Here is a 25,629-nt window from a genome sequence, read left to right as displayed (position 1 = left end):
AAAAACAATTAGCTTTACTTCCCACAAATGCATAGAAACACACAGTGAAATGTGTCAAGTCAAATCAGTGAGGATTGTGCTGGGCAAACATCGCCACACTCCCAGCCCAGCACCAACATAGCATGCCCACAACTCACTAATCCAAATTGTTCATCTTTGGAATGTGGAATGAAACTGGAGCACCCAAAGGAGATATGTGGTCATGGGGAGAACAAAGACTCCTGACACACAACAGTGGGAAAAGATCCCTTCTATAAAGCATTATGCTAACCACCGTTATACCATGTTGTTCAGAAGGACCAGGTGATAAAGAATGCAGTAGGTCAGGCAGCATCTATGGAAATAAGTCAGGATTCATTCAAGATATATTTGTAGCTGGGATCGCAAGAATGTCCAATCAGGAAAGATTATGCAAACTAGGTTTTCAGAAAGTTTGGAAGAAAGAAGTGACCTTATTGAAACATAAAATTCTCTTACGGGGTTTAACTGTTCAGATGCAGAAATGATGTTTCTCCTAGCTGAGTTGCTGAGAATAAGACACTGCAGTTTCAAAATAAGGAGTCAATTATTCAAGACGCAGTTTGAGAAAGAATTCTGCATCCTCTCTCCAAGGGGGCTGTGAGCCTCATGCATATTCAAAACAGAAATAAAAGGTTTTAAGGGACTGGAAGTTAAAAGCAGACCTGGGAAAACAGCTGCAGTTTCCTCCACACATCACAGAGACTACATCACAGCCAGACATTGTGTTGTGGTCCAACTCATCGAAGCACGTTCTTATGCTTGAGCTTACCGTGCCGTGGGAAGAATGCATGGAGGAGGCCTACGAGCGGAAAAGAGCCAAGTTTGAGGATCTGAAGAACAACTGCGAAAGAAGAGGCTGGAGAGCAAAGTGTTGGCCTGTGGAGGTCGGGTGTCGTGGCTTTGCAGGCCAGTTGCTCTGCAAAGTATACACTGCACTTGGAATCACGGGAGAGAGAAGGAAAAGAGCCATTTCTACCACCACAGATGCAGCAGAGAAAGCATCAAGATGGCTCTGGGTAAAGAGGGCAGATCCGTGGGTTGCTGCTAGGGCACAGGCCGGGGTCTGATCAACCCTGGTCAGGTCGCCTGAGCAAGGGTGTATTTATGCTGAAAGACCTGAAACACCTAATGACCCCAGGTAACATCACTGATGATGTGCCCTAGCTTAGCATCATGCAGATGTTTCTGTAAGAAGAAAGAAGAAAATGTCTGGGCTAGTTCAGGAAAGTGGCCTTGAGGCAATAGTCAATCCTGGATCTGAATGAATGCTGGAAGTGTTGTGGAGGACCAAATGGCCAATTCCTATTAGGTTATTATGTTTGACAGCTTCAAGCAAAAAACAACAATCATTCTTGTCTTCATGCAGTACTCTTCATAATCGCTTCACACCCAATTAATGAAGTCCACAATTGTAGCCATTGTGATAATGCGAATTACCAGCTGTAGTCACATTAGGCCCAGCAAGAGCCAACAATCTGCAGTAAAGTAAATGACCAGTGTTTCACTCACCCCACCACTGAACTGTTCCCACAACTTACAGACTCACTTTCAAGGACTTTTCATTTCATGTTTGCAAATATTTATTGCTTATTTATTCATTATGTTTTTTTTCCATTTTGTATTGATACAGTTTATTGTCTTCTGCACATTGGTTGTTGGTCCTGCTGACTGCACAGTTTTCCCACTGATTCTATTGTGTTTCTTTGTACTTACTGTGAATGCCCACAAGAAAATGAATCCCAGTAGTATATCATAAACATGAGGAAGTCTGCAGACGCTGAAAATCCAAAGCAACACAAAGTGCTGGAGGAACTCAGCAGGTCAGTCAGCATCTACGGAAATGAATGAACAGTCAACGTTTCAGGTCGAGACCTTTCTTTGGCATTTATTCGAGACCCCTCTTCAGGGCAGTATATGGTGACATACATGCACTTTGATAATAGATTTAATTTGAACCTTTGAACTTTCTGGTTTAGAGTTAGCTGTTGGATGAATGCTGGCCATGAGACTTAGCTTCTCCAACACTGCAGCTGAAGGGACAAATCAGTCTTTGATTTGACATTGTACCAAAGATGCCTTCTGGCAGAGAAGCACTCCCTCAGCCTCATTCGTGGATTCAGATCTCAGGTATTGGGCAAAGCTCGACATTATACTTAGCCGCTGAGTTCCCCCAAATCTGTAGATGAGTGGTGGCGTCTAGAGGGGAATTGATAGGAGTGTTGGACTATGAAATAGATTTGGATAGAGTTAGTGTAAATGTGGGTCAGTCTTGGGACCACTTCTTTTCATGTTATTTGTCAATAATGTGAATATTGGAATTGATGGCCATGTGGCCAAATTTGCGGACAATGCAAAGATCGCTGGAGGAGCAGGTAGAGTTGACAGAGCAGAATACCTGCATAAGGACTTTGATTTGAAAAATGGACAAAGAAATGGCAGATGGAACATAGTGTAGCGAAGTGTATGGTCATGCGCTTTGGTGGAAGGAATATAAAGGTGTAGACTATTCTCTAAACAGGAGCAATTTTAAAAATTGAGAGGTGAAAGTGGACTTGGAAGTCCTAGTGTACGATTCCATAAAGGTTAGCTTGCAGGTTGAGTCAGCGGTAATGAGGGCAAATGAAATTTTATCATTAATTTCAAGAGGATTAGAATTTAATGCTGAGGTCAGAACACACTTGGAGTATTGTGAGCAGTTTTGAGAAAGGATATGCTGGCATTGTAAAGGGACCAGGGAAGGGTCATGAGAATTATTCCAGGAATGAAAGCGTTAAAGCATGAGGAATGTTTGATGGCTCTGGGCCTGTACTCCAAGTTTGGAAGAATGGAGAGAATCTCATTGAAACCTATTGGATATTGAAAGGTCTAAAAAGAGTGGATGCGGAGAGTAGTAAGTCTAAGAGCAGATGGCACAGCCTCAGAATAGAGGGATATCCATTTGGAACAGAAATGAGGAGGAATTTCTTTAGTCAGAAGGTAGTGAATCTGTGTTCATTGCCACAGATGTCTGTGGATGTCAAATTGTTGGGTATATTTAAAGCAAATTTGATAGGTTATTGATTAGTAAGGGCGTCAAAGGATACAGGGAGAAGACAGGAGAATGGAGCTGACAGGGATAGTCAGTCATTATGTATTGGCGGAGCAGACTCAGTGCACCAAATTGCCTAATTCTGCTCCTATGTCTTATAGTACCAATGTTCAATGTAAACTAGGTGGACAAAAGAGCTTATTTCTGTGCTATGTCGCTACGAGTATAAGACCTTGTCAATCACATGCAGGACCGACAAAGCCATAATTAACACCAAATAATATTATCCCAATTCTATATCTTTCAAGCAAGCTTTTATACAGTAGTGATTAAGCACTTGTTAAAAAAAAACCCTGTAAATAATGTTCCGCTTAAGTAATCTGGATTCCGGAGTGAAGTTTGAAATTTTTGCTCTAGTCTCTTTGAGAATTGTTTTCTCTGATTGAGATATTAAATTAACAGCTGATCTGGGTAGAATTACTGAACATGTTACTACTACTGAAAAAAAATAGACATCACAATTGTAAATTTTTGTAACTTCACCTACTTTCCTTGCAACTTGACTTTGTTACAAATGGTTTTCCCACAATGAATAGAAACATATTCCTGAATAATTCAAATTTCTGTGCAGCATTTGATGCATTTCTGAAATACTAAACAGTTCTTTTCCTCCTTCCTCCATAAAAAATATCTCACTCACCTAGCAATAGAGAAAAAACATTTTCTATATTTTAATTTTCATGCTCAATTTCTAGTTTGTTAATCTGATGGTGTTCTGCCTAAAGTCATTTTTTTTCCATTCTTAAACCTCCAATAATACCTCAAACATCTTGTTGCTTAGCATTATCCACATAGCAGCAAACTACATGAAACCTTCTCAACAAAATAAATCTTCAGGTTTATTATCAATATAACTATACAGCTAAACGGAACAATATTCCTCAGGGACCAAGGTGCAAAACACAGTACATACATACATCACATAAAATAATATTAATACAATAAATTAATAGATAAAAATTATCCTGTAGAGGCAGCACAAACATTGTTCTTCCGGTGCATGTTCTGTGACATGATCGGATCTGAAGTTTCACAAAACTGCCTGACGTGTACATTTCCCACACAAATATCCTCCCTCCCCGTCTTGAAAGCTCCAATAGTTCAAATAGTAAAGGTGTTTAGGGGAAGAAAACTCGTTATTTCTAACACCGTTTCTACTCCTTCAGTTTGCTGCTGAATGACCAACTATAATTTTAAAATCACGTACACATTCCTGATTCTGCGGAAATTGCTTCAACATAGTTATCAAAAATACTGTAATATTTTTAAAACTTTGAACTGCACTAAAACTATAAAAATGCAAACCAAAATTATCAGTATTCCTTTGCTATAAAATGAGGATGGTAAGCAGGAACCAGTAAAACTATTACTGAACATAAAACCTTGGGGGCTGACAGGAGTCAGTCTCAAAACATGGCTGTGGGACATACTGTATGGTATTAAAGATTTGGCTGGTACAAAAATTCATTCCTGTTTACATGACACCCAATAACATTAGCAGTACACATTGTGCTACTCACACAATTATCAGCGACTTCACTTCCTGAGGCTTTCACAGTTCCTCTCTAGTGCTCATAACCATGAGAGCCTGAATAAATTTGGTGCAATTTTTTTTTGTATTTTATTCTTGAAATTCTGCTGAACTAATGGCAATTGAAAGAAACATGAAAGAGCATTATTACACTTTGGAAAAAAGGTACTGGAATTTGAATATTTAACATGTATTTGCATATATCATCATGTAATTAGTACATCATTAAATCCAATTATGAAATATTGGATTTCTACCCATTTTGGTGTCAAAGATAGCAGTTTCCATTTTAAAATCCACACATTTAAGACAGGGATTTCAACAACTAGATTAAGGCCATCACCACTGCGACTTGCAACTGCTTAGAATCACTGCCCCACTGGAAAGAGCAACAGATTTCAGTTTGCTTCATTATTACAGGCAAGCCAAAACCACGGTCTCAACAACAATGTATTTTGAAATGATGCCCAAAAAACAATCCTATTATTATCAATACAAAAAAAAATACACACAAGACATGCAATTTGTTTTCACTAGCATCATTCTTTAGCATCTGATAATGTGTATTGATTGATTTATTATTCAATCTCCAAAAGGATTCATGACCAAATGTTGCCTCAGAAAATTAGCACTGGAGCTTAACAAAAATGATAAAATGGTAAGCTCTGTCATTTATTCAGTTAATAAATTTCTATGCCTATAATTTTAATGGAAGTAGGGACACAGTTTGCACAGTTTATTTGTCTTTTGCACATTGGTTACTTGTCCGCCCTGTTACATTGATTCTGTTGTGGTTCTTGAATTTACTGATTATGCACGCATAAAAGCAAATCTCAGTGTTGTATATAGTGACAGAAATGTACTTCGATAATTTACTTTGGACTTTGAACATAAATGAGGCCTACAAATCTATTTTTAAAAATGATCTCAAACAGACCATGTATGCCTGAACAGCCTACTAAAAAAGAAATCCCAGAGCAGAGTACTGTGCACAAAGGCAGTATCAGTCCATCTCAAAAAAATATCCACTGGAGCGAAAGCAGGGAATGATTCTTTAAACACAAGAGACTGCAAAAGCTAGTATCAGGAGCAAAATAAAAACACAGGCATCTGAATAGGGAATGTTTCAGATCAAGGCTGAGAGCTTAGAGGAAGAATAGCCAGTATAAAGAAGGAAAAAGGTAAGGCAGAGGCTAATTGGTTTTAGGTGGACTGAAGTGGAGAGAGGGATGATGGGCAGATGTAATAGGTGGGGGATGGGTGATGTTAGGAAAGAGGCTGGGAAACAAGGGCAGAAGGGCGAAGGGGAGTGTGAAGTGGAGACATAAATGGAGACGCAAGTAGTAGAGACAGATAAACGGCACTAATACAGGACCCTGAAAATTAAGGAAGGTATGAAGTGGAACAAGATAGGGGAAGGGAGAATACAAGTGCCGGTGACAGAAAAAAAATGTGGTTCCTATAGGAAGGGACTGATTAAGTATAATCAGTATAGCCTTGTGCATGAAAATCTTATCTTGCTAATTCGAGATTTGATGAAGACAGGTCAATAAGTGCTGTCATGTTGGCTGTTGAAAGTCAATTGACGAGATACCTCATGGTAGACTGCTAGGTCCAGAAGGCACAAGGGATCCAACTTTGTCCTTGTGATAAGAAACAGGGTAGCTCTGCAAGGATTTTTCTCTCAGACTGGACGCCTGTGCCCAGTGTGTGCAACAGGGATTGGTGCTGGGACCTTTTTATGATTCATAGTAATAACTTGGATGTGATTGCAGAGGATGTGACCAGTAAAGTTTGCAGATGAAACAAAAATTGGTGTTATGAATAGTGAGAAAGGTTGTCCAAGTCTGCAGCATGGTGCAGATCAATTGGAAAGCTGTACAGAGTATCAGCAGATGGTGTTTAATCTCAAAAAGTAAGGGGAGATTCATTTTGACAAGTCAGAAATGAATAGGACATACAGGAAATGGAAGGGATGTTGATGAACAGAGAGAGCTTGGTGTCTAAGTCCAAAGTTCCATGTAAGTGGCAAAGGTGGACAGTGTGGTGAAGGCAGCATTCAGGAACCTCTCCTTCATAGGTAGAATTAAAGAGTTGGGATGTTATGTTTCAACTTGACAAAACACTGGTTAGAGCACACTTGCAAACCATTCTGGTTACCACACCATGGACTGCACTGGAGAAAATGCAGAGGGGATTTTGCCTGGTTGCTGCCCAGATTGGAGGACTTCAGTTATGAAGACAGATTACGTAGTTTGGGCATGTTTCCCCTGGAACAAATGAGGTTTAGGGTGACCTGATAAAAAACACATAGGATTATGAGGGGCACATATAGAGTAAATAATCAAAATCATGGTGGGAGTTACCAAAAATACAGGCCATAATGTTAAGGTTAGAGGAAGAAGGTTTTAAAAAGGGATCTGAAGGGAAATTTGTTTTTATTATCATTATTTTCATTAGATAACGAGTGGTTAATTCCTCAAATGCACTGCCAGAGGAGGTGGTGGAATCAATTAAATCTCTGTAGTTAAGGAGCATTTAGATCAATTCCTAAGTAGACAAGACTGAAGAGGGCATGTTCTAACATGGGCAAATGGGATTAGCGTAGATGAGCTAAAAGGTCAGCATGTATGTGGAGGGCTGAAAGGCCCTTCGTGTCTGTTTGAACCTACAAGTCACTGAAGAGACAAAGACCAGCAAAGGCAGATATCAATGATAAAATTTCTCACTGTCCTCAATGTATCTCCACAGCCTTTCTTCAACTGACCAAAAGTGCATACGACAATCAAGATCTCAAACAGACTCTGAGTCCTGTTCTACCAACAGCAATGGAAAAATACCATCTCTCAGTAAAATCCACTAAATACACAGGAATGATAAAGGAACCAATGTTCCAGGCCAACATACCCTGCCTTGAGACTCTAACAGGCCCTTCAGCCAACCACAAACCCATCTATACCTACCCCTTTTAATAACTTGGCCTTTAGCTTTCAGTATCTTGGCAATTCAAGTATTCATTCAGATACTTATTAAACATTGCAAGAGCACCTACCTCTTCTAAGCTAAGGGCCACAAATGTCTTTGAATACAATTTCTTCCACAGATGCTGGACACAAGGTAGTTTTGTGCATGTAGCGCAGTGACAACTCCAAATGTGACCAAAGCAAAACAATATTTAAACCAGTAATTAAAGCTGAAATGAAAGGGCATTGCTGAAAATGATCCATCCGGGCATCAAGTTGAATAATGTCTCTGTCAACAAATAGAACCTTTATGTCAATAGCTTAGCCTCAAACCAGTGAAAAGCTACCTGATGACTAACTAGCCTATGCCACTCACAACAGGAAAAACTTGCACACTGGATGAGGTCGCAATTTAGCAAATTTTATTTTCTGTCTGTTGTGACAGAAGCCCTGGAGGTGGATCAGCCTTGAAGAAATAATGGGATCTCCCTGACAGAAGGAAAATAGTATTGAAGCTGGGAGTATGAAATAACAGGAGAAAATGAAAATACTAATCATTTCAGGAACATCTGTGGAAGGAGAGCAGGGTTAACTTATCAGGTCAATGAGCTTTCATCAACACCAAACTTCATCTGCTTCTGTCCCTTGCCTGATGAGCATTTTCAGTAGTTTGAGTAGATAGCTCTTCTAATATCCTCAAAGTGGTCCTCTAAAGTAATGAACAACACTGCACAAGTGTGCATCAGTGCATGTTCATGAAGGAGGTAGTAGTAAAAATCATACTGGCACCATGAAGTTCAGACGAGAAAGAACCATCCTTGAAAGGGGAGTCTAGATTTTTAAATTGCAGCTGTTACGTTTTTGTAACGATTTTTTGGACATGAAAGAAGACTTTCAAAGATCAGCTGAGATGGAACAGCTGAAAAAAAAAAACCAGGGACAAGTCTAGTTATCAAACTTGAATCTATATCATCAACTTCAAAGCATGAGGTACTTTGAACAGCTGGTAATGGCACATATAAAAAATTCCATTCCTGCCACATCGAACACTCACCAACATACTTACTGACAGAATCTCTAAACGACAGATGCCATAGCATCTGTCATGCACCCAGCCCTGGCTCAACAAGAAAACAAGGACATGTCATTCTACAGATGTGCAGTGAGAGCTTCCGAACAAGCAGTATTACTGCATGGTATGGAAACCGCACTGTAGTAGACAGGATGCCTCTACAACAGGTAGTCAAAGCTGCCCAATGTATCACCAGCACCAGCCAAACCACCATCAAGGACATATATACAGAAAAGTGCCCGAAAATGTCCAGTAACCTTAAGGATCCCACTCATCCTCCTCATGGACTGTTTGTCCCACTCCCTTCGGGGTGGGGGGTGGGAAGGTGGGCTAAGTAGTATCCAAGCCAGGATCACCAGTCACAGAAACAGTTACTTTCCCCAAGCAGTAAGGTTGATCAACACCTCCACCCACTAACCACTTCACACCCTCCAGCACCACCACTTTACCGTTTGCTATCAATCACCTTTTGGAGAGCATCAATTTATGGACATACAATCAATCAATGCATTTATGTGTTTATATTTGTTATATTTCATTTATTATTGTGGTCTTTATCTTATTGTGTTTTTTTGTGCTGCATCAGAACCAGAGTAACAATTATTTTGTTCTGCTTTACACTTGTGTACTGCAACTGATATTAAAGAATCCTGAAAAAACACACCTCTGAGGTAACCTTCAGTTCCACCAACAATAAACAGACTTAGAAGAACGTAGTGGTAAAATGAAATCCAAGCTCAGGATATTGTATCTACAAGAGATACGCAAAGGCAGAATACGAGTCAGCTGGCTGCAATTTGTATTCTTTGCACATGTCTAAATTTGGGTAAACAAAAAAAGTAACTTAATTTAGTTCAAGCAGAGCAGTGGCTTACCATATGCAGAAAATAACTGCTGTCAAAATCAGAACAAGGACTCCGAGGAGCAATAAACCCTATTTTGTAGATTCACATGGGGTTAATTCAGAACCCAGTGCTGCCATCAAACTCAGAGTTTGATGAATCAAATCACCGAATCACTGAGGAAACTGTGTATCACTGAATCAAATCAATTGTTCATTACCATTTGTAGTTTTACAGTGCTTATGATACTTACACAAGATAAAATAGCCAATGGTATCTTTGGAAGAACAGTCATAACTGCAATATAGGACCCATAGGGAATTTTTGCACTGCATACTGACGTAACGGTTTTGATAATGACCACATAATCTATTTCTTTATGATATTGATCAGAACCTTCGAGTCAGAGTTGTACAGTGTGGGAACTGACCCTTTGTCCCAGTTTGCGCAAGCCAAACATAATGCCATCCTGAGCTAGTCCCATTTCCCAATATTTGGCGCATTTCTCTCTAAACCAGGGGTTTCCAATGCCATGGATCCCTACCAATAACTGAAGGGTCAGAGGACCCCAGTTTGAGAATTCCCGCTCTAAACCTTCCCTTTCCATATACTTATCAATATGCATTTTAAATGCTGCAAATTTCTCCACCTCTAGCAGCTCATTACATATTCCATTATTCATGAAAAACTTACCTTTCAGGTCCCCTAATCTAATCTACACTGCAAAAAAGACCAACTATCTACCTTATCTATGCCTTTCATGGATTTATACGCCACTGTAAGGTCATCCCCTTGCATCCCACATTGCAGCCCCATCCTCTCCACTCAAGTGATCCAGTCCCATCAACATCCTTGCAATCACCCTTTCCCAGTTTAAGGACATCCTACAGTGGGTGACAGGAAATTAACACAATACTCCAAGTGCAATGTCACCAGTATCCTGTAGAGTTGTAACACGTTGTCTGAACTGTGGTACTGAATGCCCACTATGTGGGCAAGTGTGTCAAATGCCTGCTTCAGCACACACACAGTCTACTGATGTCACCATATTGAGGGGTTTAAAAAAAAAATGGCCAGGAATCTGAGAGAGTATATCTGTTCTTCAAAATATTGTTACAGGATTTTTGGGGTTTTTGTTTCACAAACATGAGAACAAATTAAATTAAAGCCTTGCCCAAAGATAAGAGGAGGTGACTTTAGGAAAGCTCAAGCATGAAGTCTGTGATTTTCTATTCATTAACATTGACTTTTGGAGTGTGAAGTCCCCCTGCAAAATGGATTACTGAATGGATTTATCATTAAGGCCTCCATAGAATAGGGAACCTCTTCCCCACCCTATTCCTTTTCTAAGCAATGCCACCATTTTTTTTAGTCTAATCAAATTAGATCCTGGTGATGTATGAAACGCTTAATACTCCAAACATTGCAGAGATCCAACAAAACCAGAAAACTCAAATCCACATTTTTAGTTGTCTACATATCTGGAATGTCGCTTAACAAAATTTAAGGAAGATTCAAGACTCGTTTTATGCAACAGTTTTTTTTTCCGAAGTAATGATCTCACCCTATGGAACAACAATAGCTGAAAGCATCACATCAAGACAGTTCACAAGGCAATCAAAAATAATTAACAAAGGTAGGCATAGCATTGACTAGTGATTTAAAAATTTCATGACCCAGACTATTCTTATGTGGCTTCTTACTGCCTCATTCTCAACCAGAAAATGACATTACTATTACAATTATCCCCCTGCCTGCCATTTAATAAATTGCTTGGCACTCTAAGCCAGCAATCACTGTCTAAAAGAGAATCAATGATCATATCAATAACTAACGAGCTACATTTTGCAAGGCCTCATGTATGTAGTCAGAGAACACAACTGATTATATAGCCATGAATCCCTAACATAGTGGACCTGTCCAAATCTCAGCATCAAGTTCAATACAAAAAAAGCAAGCTATAGCATCGGACTTGTGCATCTAGTCTGAAGCTCAAATAGTTGTATAGGTATGAGGACCCAGCCGCCCTACTCCAGCTTCTATTTCTTGTGTTCAGTAAGGAGGCTGGGTGTTCATTACATCGAGGTGCACTTCCAGATCTCCCATAGATGTTCAGTGCTGTTCATTTCATTTATGATTCTTGGGTTCACTTCTCAAGATGCAACAGGAAATTTATTGAAAATACTCAAAATGTTCATCTAGACAGGCAATATCTAGAGACAGAAAAAAAAGTATTGAAGTTTGGGGGCTGATGATTGTGAAAAAAACATGAAATTATCCAAAGAGAGATCAGGAACAGAATTTGGGTTACTTACACCAAGAAACACATGGTAAAAATTGGACCAAATTCATCTGAATGTGGTTCTTGAAAATCTGTTATGTTCCTGTTTGAGAAGGACATCAGCCTTAAACAGATGCTGCCACAATAGTCAGATTACAATAACACTTACCTGTTCTAGAAAAAAGGAGGTTTCAGGAAAGAGGTTCATTCAGAGAAGGAGAAAATAGCCCTGGTCAGTGTGGTTAACAACCAAGAGGGATGTCCTCTGTATCAAGGGAGCCAGGGCCACACAAGTAGTATCTAGCAAGATCTGATTACCTTCTCCAATTATGAAGCTCGAATTTAAAGTAGCAATGTGGAAATAAATTTCATGCCTCCACAAGTTTAGTCAGGGCGAGATTTAAACCACAACTGTAGCAAGGCATTTCTATCACTGGACCTACAATGCATTCATTCAGATATAATTGAGCGAATAGAATTATTTCCTGTTGATGAAAAGGTAATGAGAGCCCTCCACACCACCTGAACTCATGGGAAGTCACCAGTGCTGTCAAACCCAGCTGTTCAAGATGCCTTCCGTTCCTCAGCAAAATCAACAAAGAAATTATTTCTTCAATGCACCTGCAGCTTGGTGACTTTGGTATGAAGTAGTGGAGGAAAACTGAAGGACATGATAGAGTTCTTCTATGCTCACTTGATGAGACTGTATGACAATCAACATTAAAGTTAATATGACATTCAACTCCAGAGAGCGAGCAGTCACGTACCTCAGTGATGACAACTTTGGATGATCTGAGCTTATGGAATTCATTGTTCATCTGGAAGGTCTTGGTACTATATGGTATCTACGCCCTAGGGTCCCAACCTAGGGTTCATAAACCCCTCAGTTAATGGTATGGTCCATGACATAACAAAAGGCTGGAAACCCCTGATCAAGGACGTAGTGTCTGTAGAGGGAGGTTCCTCACATCTTTGAGCACATCTTTGCTTCTAGCTCCAAGGTTCCTAACCAACCCAAAGTAGCCAGTCAATGCCATAATGATACCTCCAATAAGGAGGTATTGCCAGCAAAATCACCATTTAGAAAACCATTGCACTTGCATCAGAGCATCCGAATGCTGGAGAAAAGCTAAGTTTTTGTAGATACAATGGATTTTGCTAGGTATACAAGCAACCAGTGCTGTATGGGCCAAACCCCTATACAGTGCATGCAATGGATTAGAGAAACATTGGATCAACTCCACGAGGAGGTCATTGACAGTCTACAGGGATCACACAGCCCAAAAAGATGACAAGCCACCCTCCTCAAAATGTGAGTGCCCTTTTAACTAATATGAAAAACAAAATGAGTGCAAAGTGAAGTGCTTCGATTTACACTATTTCATGACAGTAGTGGCTCCAATATACCCTGGGAAGAGCAAAGGAAGCTGTTGTATGAACAAATGGACAATTTTTTTTGTGTTGAATGGCTGGGAATAATTGGGTGCCATGTGGACTAGTGCCATGGTCCCAGCTGTGCAAACTTCCTGGATAATATGGACAAGTTACATGAATGGACAAGACGGCCATAGAATGTACAAAAATATTTGGACTTTCACTTTGCTAGAATAAATAGAAAGCCGGAGTGTTTTTTTTAAATGGTGAAGAGAAGACAACTATGCACTAAAAACAGGCACGCAATCCTCTGACATTTACTGTAAAAAGGTTTGAGTAGATGATTGAAGGCATAGAACATAACACCATACAGGCCTTTTGACCCATGATGTTGTGCCAAACTTATAACCTATTCTAACATTAACATAACCCTTCCTTCCTACGTAGCGCTCCATTTTTCTATCAATGTGCCCAATAGAACATCAGGCACATTGTTTAGCTTGGACAAGATGGGCCGATGGGCCTGTTTCTATACTGCATCACTCTGACTCAGACTCTCACTGACCCAGAGGGCAGCAGACTTTTTGAATTCTCGATCTATAACAGCTATAAAGACCCAGTCGCTGAGTGAATCCAAGAGAGAAAATGATACATTTATGAACATTATTCAAATCAAGAATATCAGGTTCATGGAGAGGTTAAGAAAAAATCGGTAATAATTTTACTGAAAAGCAGAACAGGTACATGGAGCCAAATGGCCTACCCCTGCATCCATTTTTTATGTTTTAATGAATACTGATGTCATAAGGGGCACATCTGACACAGAGAACATGTTAGAGCTGTTGCAAGCGTCACACCTAAAACTGCTCGGTCCATTTTCAAAATGGACACAGAATCATCAAGTAAATTTGATTTTGTGAACTATGCTGTTATTTCTCTATTTTTTCCTTGAATGCACCAATAGCATTATTAAAGATTAAAAAGATAGAAGACAAAAGATTAGCTTTACTTGATACATGCAGTGAAATTCATCAATTGCATCAAATCAAATTGGCGAAGGTTGTGCTGAGGCAGCCCACAAGAGTCACTGGACTTTCAGCACCAATGTAGCATGCTCATAATTCACTAACCCTAACCGTACATCTTTGGAAAGTGGGAGACCAGCGGACCCAAAGGAAATCCATGCCACTCACAAGGAGAATGTACAAACTCCTTACACACAGCAGTGGGAATCAAGCCTAATCTGACTAATATCTTGTAAGAATATCAAGAACTAATGACGTTATTGGATGTTTTTGCTTAGAAGCATCAAAATCTGAAATGGTCTCAGAAGTTAAATTAATATCACAGGTGTAATAGTCAATGAACAAATGTTTCAAGATTATTATGTATATTAATTCAACTCCCAACACTTGTCTAACAAGATTAAAGCATCGCCACTGTTCAAAGTAGAAAATTTAAAAGAAATACATGTAACTAAACAAAATAATATGAAAGTGCTCAAAGATCAATACAAAAAATATGGATGTTGAGATTGACACTGAGCAGGTTTTGTTGGACAACAGAACCAAAATCACCTAAATCCTTTGCTTCATTTATTCATCCAACATCAGTATCCCCAGCAGCGAGGCTCCAGTTACCCTCATCCAGCAGGGTTTGTCAAGCCACAATATGCACATGTCCAACAGCAGGAGACAGAAGATTCAGGTATACACTCAAAGCTTCCTTGATGAAATGCAAAAATATTCCTACTGAAAGTGGAGGAGAAATACGAGAGATCTGAGAACCTTCAGGTCACGCATCACGAGCATACATAAAACTTCAGCATATAGCAGTACTTCGCCATCTAACCATGGGCCCATCCCATCAACCACCTCTTATCCTATCTGTGGAAAAGAGTGCAATTCTTGCACTGGTCTCATTAACTACCTCCATGCCCAGGTGGAAGCAAGTCAACTTCGAACCTGAGGTCCTACTGAAGAATCCCTAATCTGGAGGTTGATCAGCCAGGAGTTGTGATACACATTGGTAAAAGGGATAAGAAGAGAATATAGGGAGTTAGGAAAGAAACTGTAAAAGCTTGTAGGCAGGTTTGCAAGAAGGTTGGCAGGGGGATAGGAACCAGAGAATTAGGTCAGATGATGGGGCAGTTGACATAAATGTAGATGCAATATATAGAGAGACTGTGAGGAAGGACAGACAGCGCAGAGGACATAAGTGCAGTCATTTGGATGGTTGAACTGTGTTTACGTTAATGCGAAAGTACTAAGAACATGGATGACAAACTTAAGAGCATGGATCAGTGCATGGAATTACGATGTTGTGGTCATTACTGAAACTTAGCTATTGCAAGGGCAGGATCGGCTGCTTGATGTTTTGGGGTTTACATATCTCCAAAGGGATAGGGAGCGAAGTAAACGAGGTGGGGGATTTGTATTGTTAAAGAGAGTTTGTATCACAGCTGTAGAAAGAGAGAAAGTTGCAGAGGGATCATTTACCAAATTAGTGTGCAAGTCAGAAACAGGGAGGAAGCAATCATTCTGTTGGGAGTACTATATAGACCCCCCCCTCCACCCATACAGGAACACTGAAGAGCAGATAAGCAAATTTTGAAATGTGAATGGCTGTTGTCATTGGAGACTTCAATGTCATTAATAGTGATTGGCCACTCCTAGGAGAAAAGGGTTCCGATGGAGCAGAATTTGTTAGGTGTGTCCAGAAAGGATTCCTGACACAGTTTGTGGACATGCCGATTAGAAGAAAGGCCATACTGTTCCTAGTAAGAGGTAATGAACCTGGTCAGATGACATACCCCTAAATGGGCAAACATTTCAGAGATAGTTATCACAACTCCTTGAGCTTTAGCATAACCATGGACAAGGATCGGAGCAGAAGGTACCGGAGAGTAGTCGAGTACTTAATTGGGGGAGGACTAATTACGATGTATTAGGTAGGAACTTGGAAACAAATTGAAAGCAGATACGTGGAGTTTGTCTAGGGAGACTTGCATAGGGTTCTGAATAGCTTTGTCGCATTGAAACAGGGCATGGATGGAGGGGTGAGGGGACAATGATTGACAAGACAGGTGATAAAGGTAGTTAAGAGAAAGAAGAAAGCATACTTAAGCTTTAGAATGGGAAAAAGTATCAGACAGAGCTCTTGAGTGATATAAATTATCTTGGAAGGAGCTTAAGAAGGAATGCTGGAGAGCTATTGGGGAAACAAGAAGGCCTTGACGAGTAAGATTAAGGACAACTGTCAAGGCGTTCTACATGTATGAGAGGAATCGTTGGACAACAATACTGAGGGATAAAGAAGGAAACACGTGCCTGGAGCCAGAGGAGGTAGGGGAGATCCTTAATGAATACTTTGCTTCAGTGTTCACCAAGGAGAGGGACCATGATAAATGTGAAATCAACTTAGAACAGGCTAAGGCGTTGGAGCATGCTGAGGTTAAGGAAGGGGCAGTGATGGAGCTTTTGAAAAACATTAGGATAAAAAAGCCCCTGGGGCTGGATGGTGTATACCCTAGGTTACCCTGAGGCAGTAAAGGAAGAGATTGCTGGGGCGTTGATGACAATGATTTCTGCTTTCTCACTGGCTCACGGGATGTCAAATTTGAGGATGGAGCATAAATAGCAGAATTTTCAGCAGAGTGGAGGAACATAGGGATGTGGAAGTCAAGTTCATAAGCCCTCAAAGTTGCCTCAGGACACAATATGGTTGTTCAGAGGATGTAGTCAGGGGAGACTGAATTCAAGAACCACAAGGCAATGTGTTAGGTCTATAAAGCTCTGGTTGGACCAGGCTTTGATTATTGTGTTGTTTTCTGGTTGCCTCAGAGGGAGCATGTGAAAACTTTAGAGAGGGTGCAGAGGAGACTTATCAGGGTGCCACCTGGATTACAAAGCATGTCTCATAAGGATAGGTTGAACGAACCAGGGCTTCTTTTCCCCTTTGGGGCGGAGGAGGATGAGAGGTATACGAGATAATAAAGCAGAAATCGAGTGAACAGTCAGCACCTTTATCCCAGGCTAATAACAGATGGCGTGCTCTTAAAGTGCTTGCAGGAAAATTTAGTATGGATGTCAGATCTAGGTGTTTTTCTAAAATAAAACAGCGTCAAGTGCCTGGAGCGCACTGCTGGGGACGATGGTTGAGACAAATACATTAGGGACATTTAAGAGACTTGATGATCGGCACTGAGCTGAATGGAAAATGGAGGGCTTTGGACTACGTTAGAGGGATTGGTTACATTGTTCACGGAGTTGGTTTAGACCAGTCCACACAACATCATAGGCTGAAGGGTCTGTACAGTGATGTACGTTCTAAAAAGCAGCAGCCAAAGCTAGTTTTAAAAGGATGCCATTCTTCCATCATTTCAGATCATTGATAATATCTTCAGGTTGCTTCGCAAACAAACACCAGTTTGTGCAGAGATAAAAAGGAGCCGTTTCGACTGAGCCTTGTGAACAAACGGAGAAACAGTCACACAGAGGTGAGGCGGAATGAAAACTAAAATGTTGTGACACACCAAGATAAAAAGGAAGCAGCTTAAAAAGTTAAACTGCGTGATCAGAAATAATAAAGTCAGAATGAGGGGAAAAAAAATTGTTACAGCTAGAATGAAATTGTTCATTTCAGTGACAGACTCAGGCTGATCAAATTGACAGTCACAGAAAAGCTTTTGCTGTTGCAATGTACTAACTTAATTGCTCTGAACACTCAAAATAATGATGTTTGTACATGTAACATACATAATTTATTAACTTGATCTGAGTATACCTTCATTATTTTTTCTCTACACCATAGGAAGCCATTAATAGGACAAGCAAAATCCAGTACTGCTAAGACAGTCCAGAACTATGAAAATTATCTCTCATGGAAACACAGTAGGCTATTTCACTAACCTCCAACAACTAGTTGCAACACTGAAATGAAAGTTGAGCTCTCACCAGTCTCGTCTAAACAAGTTATGAGCCCATCAATGCAGAAAAAAAATAGGATCAGGAGTTCAAGATGACATCATTAATTTTACACAAAATAATAATAAGGTTGAAAACAGTAGTTTATTTGCCTTCAGAGCTACATACAATTTCTTCCTGTGACTCCTACACCGAGTCATCCCACAATGGAGCACAAAAAGATCATGTAATTAAATTAGAGATTTCTATCCTGAAATTTGTGAAAATTAATCTTTAATTTCCTACCACTTTCTGAACCAGAATACAACAATACCACAAACACATTCACAGCGCATTTACCAAGGAACTGCCCGAATGAATAAGTATAATTGATATCAATTAGCCTATAAGTAAATGCATTGATTTCTATCTTGCAGCAGATGGCTGAGAGTAGGGGCAAGGGGCACGAGTTCAGAGGGTGGTAAATGAGGTCACTCAAGGATTGGTGCTAGCATTTATATTAATGATTTAATCTTTGGTGTGAAGAGCATTTTTAAATTTGCAGTGAACAGATTAGAAAACCTATGGACAGTAAAAAAGACGACAATAAATTGCATGATATTAATAAGCTAGTAGAATGGGAGTTTAATTGTCTAGTGAATTGCAACAAAGGCTGGCACCAATCTTTGAGTGACCTCACTTACCACCCTCCAAACATGTTCCCCTTGCCCCTACTCTCAGCTATTTGCTGCAAGATAGAAATCAATGTATCTGCTTAAAGAGGCTAATAGATTTCAATGAAAATGAGACAATGCGAAATAAGAACTTCAATAAGGTAGGAGAAGAATTGGAATCTGGGAATATCAATAAACGAAGCATCGAAGTTGGCAATGCAAGTTGACAGAAAATCAACAACAAAATGAAAGTCGGGCAAGCAGTCCCAAATTTGTACCACATTTTGGCATCTGTACACCAAGGAGAAAATAGAAAATGTAGGAAGCACTCATCAGGTCAAGCGGCATCAGTAGAGAGAGAGAGAGAGAGAGAGAGAAAAACAGAATCACTGTTCCCAGGGTAGGCTAGAGCTTTATTCATGACTGTAGGTGGCTGAGGGGTGACCTGATAGGAGATTATATAAAATCATGAGGGCATAGATATGGTGAATGGCGATGGTCTCTTTTTCAAGTTAGTGGAGTCTAAAACTAGAGGGTCTATACTTAACATAAGAGGGATAAATATTAAAGGGAGTGTGGGGCACATTTTCCCATATAGAGGGTAATGGATATGTGGAACTATCAGAGGAAGTTGTAGAAGCAGGAACAATTGCAATGTTTAAAAGGAATTTAGATGGAATTGGTTGGCTACATATCTTATTTACATCCTAAGCAACCAGAAACATCCAATGGAGTGAGGAGTCCAAGGGTGTGAAGCAAGAGCATAAAAAGACATGGATCTCCTTCCAAAATTGTAATATTTTGATTGTGAGGTTGTGGGTATATGGACATACAGTTCCCTAAATACTTCCACCCTCTTTCCATACCCACCTCCCTGCATGGTATTACAGAACTTCCGCCACAAATTTAAACTCCTGCAAACTCCCGTGCATGCAGTCCTTTGGCACAGCAAGCATCTTCACTTAAAGCTGCAAAGCTGCATGCAGCCATGATAGTGCCAGTTTTCTAAGTGAAATTGATATTCTCCAGAAATAGTTTAGTGAAGTCAGTATATTGAAAATATGTCAAAATTAATTTTTGAGCCGATCAAAATTGTGCGTGGAGAGGCAAAGCAATGCAAAACTTGGAAACGTGAACCAAGATAGAGAATATGATTGGAAAGATTTTACTGGTGATTTGAAATCCTCAACAATTAAACATTTAAATGGCAAAAAATGTGAAATCCGGTGAATAAATTACACATGTACACCAGACCTTTCCAGTGACTTCAATTTTAGGGAAATACATTTTCCTTAAACATGCTGAGAATGTTTACACAAGCTGTCCTCTGATCATGGAACAGAGTACTGCTCAATTCGCAAAGTGTGGGAAACTTGCTGCCCAGATTGCAGGTTTTGAAAGACTTGCAAAGTGGAGCTCAAACCCCACAACTTAACTGTAGTCTGTAAACATCAACAAAGCAGGCAAGTGGCACAGACTTCAAGATCAAGGCAGCTGAAACGGAAAGGCCACTTTACAGCAGGTAGGCAGGCAGCAAGTCATTGATACCTTTAGAATTTCTACATAAAGGTTGAGCATCCCTTATCCAAAATTCTTGGGGCCAGAAGTGTTTCAGCTTTTGTTTTGGATTTTGCAATATATAATGAGATAACTTGGGATCACCACCATTTCTGGCTCTGAATTTGTGCGCTATCAGTGGGCAATCTTTGTCTTCCACTTGTTCATCACATGTGTACTGATGCAGCCATTCAGTGTATTAGATTTTCATCAGTGACGATCTTGTCAAGTGCAATGAATTTCTCGCCTGCTTTGTGATCAGCAGACTCGTCATCACCACAAATCGTTAAAAGTTTAATGTTGAGCCTTTTCTTTAAATTTCTGCAACCAGTCTGCTGAATAGTCACAATTACCTGCAATTTTCAGTTTGTCTTGTTAGATCTTTACTTGTTTCATGGTCAGCATACCGTTAAGCGGCATATGCTCACTCTGACACCGACAAATCCATTCTTTTGATACATGATCGAGATCTTCATTTTTTACTTTATACAGAGATCATCTTTTATTAACTTCTATTCATACATATTGAGGTTATTTCTCAATACTGTCTGTGGTGTGCAGAGACCTGTGTACCACCTGGGATCCTTCTCAGTGCCTGGTGAAATTTTCCATTTGTGACATCATATCAGCGCTCAAAAAAAAATTCAGATATCAGATGGTTTTGGATTTTGGAATTTCAGATGAGGGGTACTCAACCTGTACTTGTGCCTATTGATTACTTGCACTCAGTTACTTCTTAATTATACTGGTTTTGTTATTCACAAACTTTTCCCAATCACCTACCCCCAGGGCCCCAGTCCTTCAGGAAAACTCCTAGAAAATGAATTTATTTGCCAAATTTTACAGAAGAAGCACATATGTCTGCATAGGCACTGCCAAACATGGAAATGTACAACTTATGAAAGGGCATAATTCTAAAGAGATTGGGGGAGAAATCACAGAGGGGATATCAGAAGTAGTCCTTTTTAAACACACAGAGTTGAAAGTGTGAGGAATCTACTGCCAGACGTGTGAGTATTGGCAGCTACATTAAGAACATTTAAGAGACTCTTAGACGGGCACACATGTAGATGAAAGAAAAATGGTGGGCTATGTGGGAGGCAAGGGTTAGATTGATTTTGCAATAGGTTAAAAGGTCAGCACAACATTTTGAGCTGAAGGGCTTGGACTGAACTGCACTGTTCTACATACTGATGCACTTGGTGGGCCAAATCAATACTCCCACCCCACTGGAGTCTATCCAGAATTTAGGCAGAGCCCGGCAGTGAATCACAATCAGATTAACTATCACCAATTTATATGTTGAGAAATCTGTTGTTTTGCAGCAGCATTACGGAGCAAAGTAATCAAATTATTATAAACTACAAAATAAATAATAAACAAGAAATTCTGCAGATGCTGAAAATCCAAAGCAAAACACACAAAATGTTAGAGGCCTCAGTAGTCCTCTGAACTAACAGTCAAAGTTAGCTTGACTGAATAAACTGTCAAAGTTTCAGGCAGAGACCTTCCTTTAGGCCTGGCAAAGAAGGGGGAAGATGCCAGCGTAAAAAGGTGGTGGTGGGGTGGGGGGGAGAGAATAAAGGCTGGTAGCTAGAAGGTAGTTACCAAGTGGGTAGGAAAGATAAAGAGTTGGAGATGAGGGAATCTGATAGGAGAGGAGTAAGGAAAGGAGGAGAGGGCACCAGTGAGAGATGATTGGCAGTTGAGAAGAGGTAGAAGCCAGACCGGGGAAATAAAATTAGAGGGGAGCAGGAGGGGAAAAAAATTACCAGAAGGCGAAGCTGATATTCATTCCATCAGGTTGGAGGCTACCCAGATGGAATGCAAGGTGTTGCTCCTCCACCCCGAAGGTGGTCTCATCATGACACAAGAGGAGGCCGTGGACTGACATGTCTGAAAAGGAATCAAGGTGCTCAACGAAGCACCCAATTTACAATGGGTCTCACCATCTTTGAGGAAGCCTCACCAGGAGTGCCAGATACAACGGACAGCACCAGCAAGTTCGCTGGTGAAGTGTTGGCTCAGCTGGAAGTACTATTTGTGGCCCTAAAAGAAAGTGAGAGAGGTGGTGAATGGGCAGATGTAGCAGTTTGGCTGCTTGCAAGGATGAAGGGTAGGACAAATGGAATGGGAATCGCAAAGGGAGTAATCCCTGCGGAAAGCAAAGGATGAGATGGGAGGTAAAGATATGCTTGGTGGTAGAATCGCTTTGAAAATGGCCCAAGTTGCAGAGAATGGTGTGTTGTATGTGGAGGCTCATGGGTGATAGGTAAGGACAAGGGAAACAATATCACTATTAAGGCAGCAGAAAAATAGAGTGAATGTGGATGTTCAGGAAATGGAGGAGATGCTGGTGAGGGCAGCATTTAAAAAATAATTAACCAAAGCTGCTACAGTTTTATGTAACTGACCTTTGAAAATAATAATCAATCATGCATTTAACTGAAAGTCTATATATTTTAAATGCTTTCTTAATCCCATCAAGCAAGCAGTTGAAAAAAACTATTTCAATTGACTTGTAACTTTACTAGAATCAAGCTGGAAAAACACCAATCTTTTAAAAAAAAAAGGTATTTGCATGGAGATAAGATCTGAAGGGTCACTTTCCCAAATTAAGCACTGCTGAAAAAAAAATTACCAGTAAGTGATTGGAAGTATTTGTACTCATATCTTATAATTCTGATTTGCAATTCCTTCTGTTACTGTTATGTACTGCTTGCATTTAAAGGGGATATTATTAAAGCCCTTCAAGTATAGGTACTACAAAACAACACAGCCACTAGTTTGCAAGAATGGGGCTGGTTCTTTCAGCACCAACTCAGCTGCTCCCATTACTGGAGAAGACTATTTACTTCAGCATTCACCTTTACCATAGTGGCCTTAACATAAGATACTTTGTAAGAACAGTGAAAGAAAAGAGCAGTTTTACACTGCGAAGGAGGTGCATCAACTACCCCTTTGATTATTTTATCACTTACCTAACTGGGGTTAACTTACAGCAGCCAAGTAACCTGCCACTAGAAGTACAAAATATTAGAGGGGAACTGTGCTGTCACAAGAAGTTACAAATTCCACAGAGACAGCAGCAGAGATCAAAATCAAACATGGAGCTGAGGGGAAGAAGCACCAATGGCTGGGCCAATATTTTCACGGGATCCTGGATATCCTTGCACACATGATGGATGGGACAAAGGGAGCAGCTGTGATAGTGTGATGCTAGGGTGGGCTTGGAATGACAAGGGGGCAAAATTGTAACATAAAGGTCTGGTTATTAGATGAGCATCTTGGTTGACCTAGACCAGATGGGTTGAAGGGCCTGAATCCATATTGTACGAGTACTCTATAACTATATTGTCATCTATCACCTCAAATTCTGAAGATATTTCAGTTGTCTGTGCACAACTGTCACAGGACTGGAAGCTTGAGGTACAACTTATTTTGTTCTCACTTCAAACATGACCAGGATTCATTACAAAATACAGAGCTATGCTATTTGTAGCTCTATGATGCATACACAATACCTCCAGATTCATTAATCTTTCTCTCGTTGAGGTTACTACAGCATGAAGCAATTCAGGTCACCAAAGTAGCATCAAGCTGTCTGGAGTTCCTATCTTTTCAGCTTTAAGGCTGAAAAGACATCTTCCTCTGCCTTCTCTCAAAGATGGCATTGGTTGATGGCCTTCACCACAGAGCATGCAGTCAAGGATCCCATGGGCTTCATGAAGAGACTGGGTCACTTTTTAAACTAGTATTCATGTAACACACAATGGGTTTACATATTGCACATAATTAACTGATATTCAGGAAGCAGGCAAGAACACTTCAATGTGTTATTGCACGACAACATTCTATGCATAAAGAAAGACTGCCTTCTGGATCCTTGGCTATTGTCCCACAGAATACCAATCTCCCTTTCAACAATTCTATGCAAGGTCTTGTAGCTAAAAGTTTTTAGTGAGCTTAGAATTGAGAGACAGTTTTCATTAGACAATGGTATGCTTTATATGGCATCTGCTAGAGAACTGCTTAGTACCCCGACAGCTTCATGCTTTCATGCTATGCTTGACTGATTTCTAAAGAAGAAAACATTTCAATTGCACCTATATTTGCTTACTGCTGCAAGCTGGACCCTGTTCTCTTTTGTAACCAGACAAGAAACTGGGGAAGTCAGGTATGTATGTACCATGCCAACTGCTGAGTGGCCAATAGCCCAAATAATCATCACTCTTTGATGGTCTTTCTGCTATTAGATTTCCAATTCTTCCACATCAAAGGAAAAACTGCTGTACACAACATCACCACTGTGCCATTATGAATAACCAATCAATATCTCTGGTTTAGAAACAACTTCCCCTTTAATTACTGCAAAACATCTAAGATTACAATCCCAAACAAAATACATTAACAAGACAAAAGGTATACTCAAAAGTGGTGTTGTTGGAGTCAAGTTTAAGTTTATTGTTATTCAACCATATACAAGAACACCAGCAATCGAAACGATGTTCCTCCAGACTAAGGTGCACAACAGAGTACATTTAACTCACACACATAAACACAAAGTAATCTTACCACAAATAAATTAACACATAATAAGGTGCAATTATGGCACAAGTCAAAAAGTAAACAGCATACGTTACTGGCATGTCATACATGATGAGACCTCATTGGTGGCGGGAGTTCAGTAGTCTTATGGCTTGAGGGAAAAAGCTGTTTCCCCATGCTAATAGTCCTATCTTATTGCGACAGTATCTCCAACCTGATGGTCAGGATCAATGAGATTGTTGGATGGATGGGAGGGATCAATGACAATGACAAGGGTCCTGCATATTTAGCGCTTCTGGTAAATATCCTGGACAGGTGGAGGTGAGACCGTGGAAAAGGTAAAAATTATGATCAGTACAAACACATTTACCACGAGCACATTTGTGTGACAGATGGTAATGAATTTAAAGGCAAATTCTATAAAGATGAATATGAAGTTGGTTGAGTCAGCTGGTAACAATAAATAAGGACTGGACAACTGGAAATTTGTAAGGGAAAAATACATGTAATGAGAAGAGATCAATTTTCAAAAAGAGATGGAGTTGATTAGGGAGACTAATGCAGGTGAACAAAGATGTACAGAAGTGATTAGAGAAGTAAGAATAGCGATATCAAAGGAAGCAACCGTGAATACAAGCCACACAGATTTTATGAAAACAACTTAAAGAATTACAAGGATAATTAAGCCAGAATGACAAAACCAAGAGAATTTAAAATGGAAACTGAAATCACCAAAATTAGTATTCACACAATGCAACTCATAGGAAAGTAGCG

General features: G+C 40.0%; 1 protein-coding gene across 3 annotated transcripts in view; it reads right to left on the bottom strand.

The window, feature by feature from the left end:
- Nucleotides 1-25,629, bottom strand: part of LOC132379575 (serine/threonine-protein kinase 32C) — a 271,167-nt gene that overhangs the window by 208,626 nt on the left and 36,912 nt on the right. The window contains exon 2 of one of the 3 annotated variants that reach the window (XM_059947643.1): nucleotides 1,735-1,853. The exons of the other annotated variants lie outside the window; for them this stretch is intronic. Coding sequence (XP_059803626.1) covers nucleotide 1,735 — 1 coding nt within the window. The 5' untranslated portion in view covers nucleotides 1,736-1,853. The remainder of the gene's footprint in view (nucleotides 1-1,734; nucleotides 1,854-25,629) is intronic. 3 annotated transcript variants of the gene reach the window in all.

Source organism: Hypanus sabinus, chromosome 22, assembly GCF_030144855.1.
Source record: "Hypanus sabinus isolate sHypSab1 chromosome 22, sHypSab1.hap1, whole genome shotgun sequence".
Lineage (NCBI taxonomy): Eukaryota > Metazoa > Chordata > Chondrichthyes > Myliobatiformes > Dasyatidae > Hypanus > Hypanus sabinus.
This window is presented reverse-complemented; position numbering and strand designations above follow the sequence as displayed.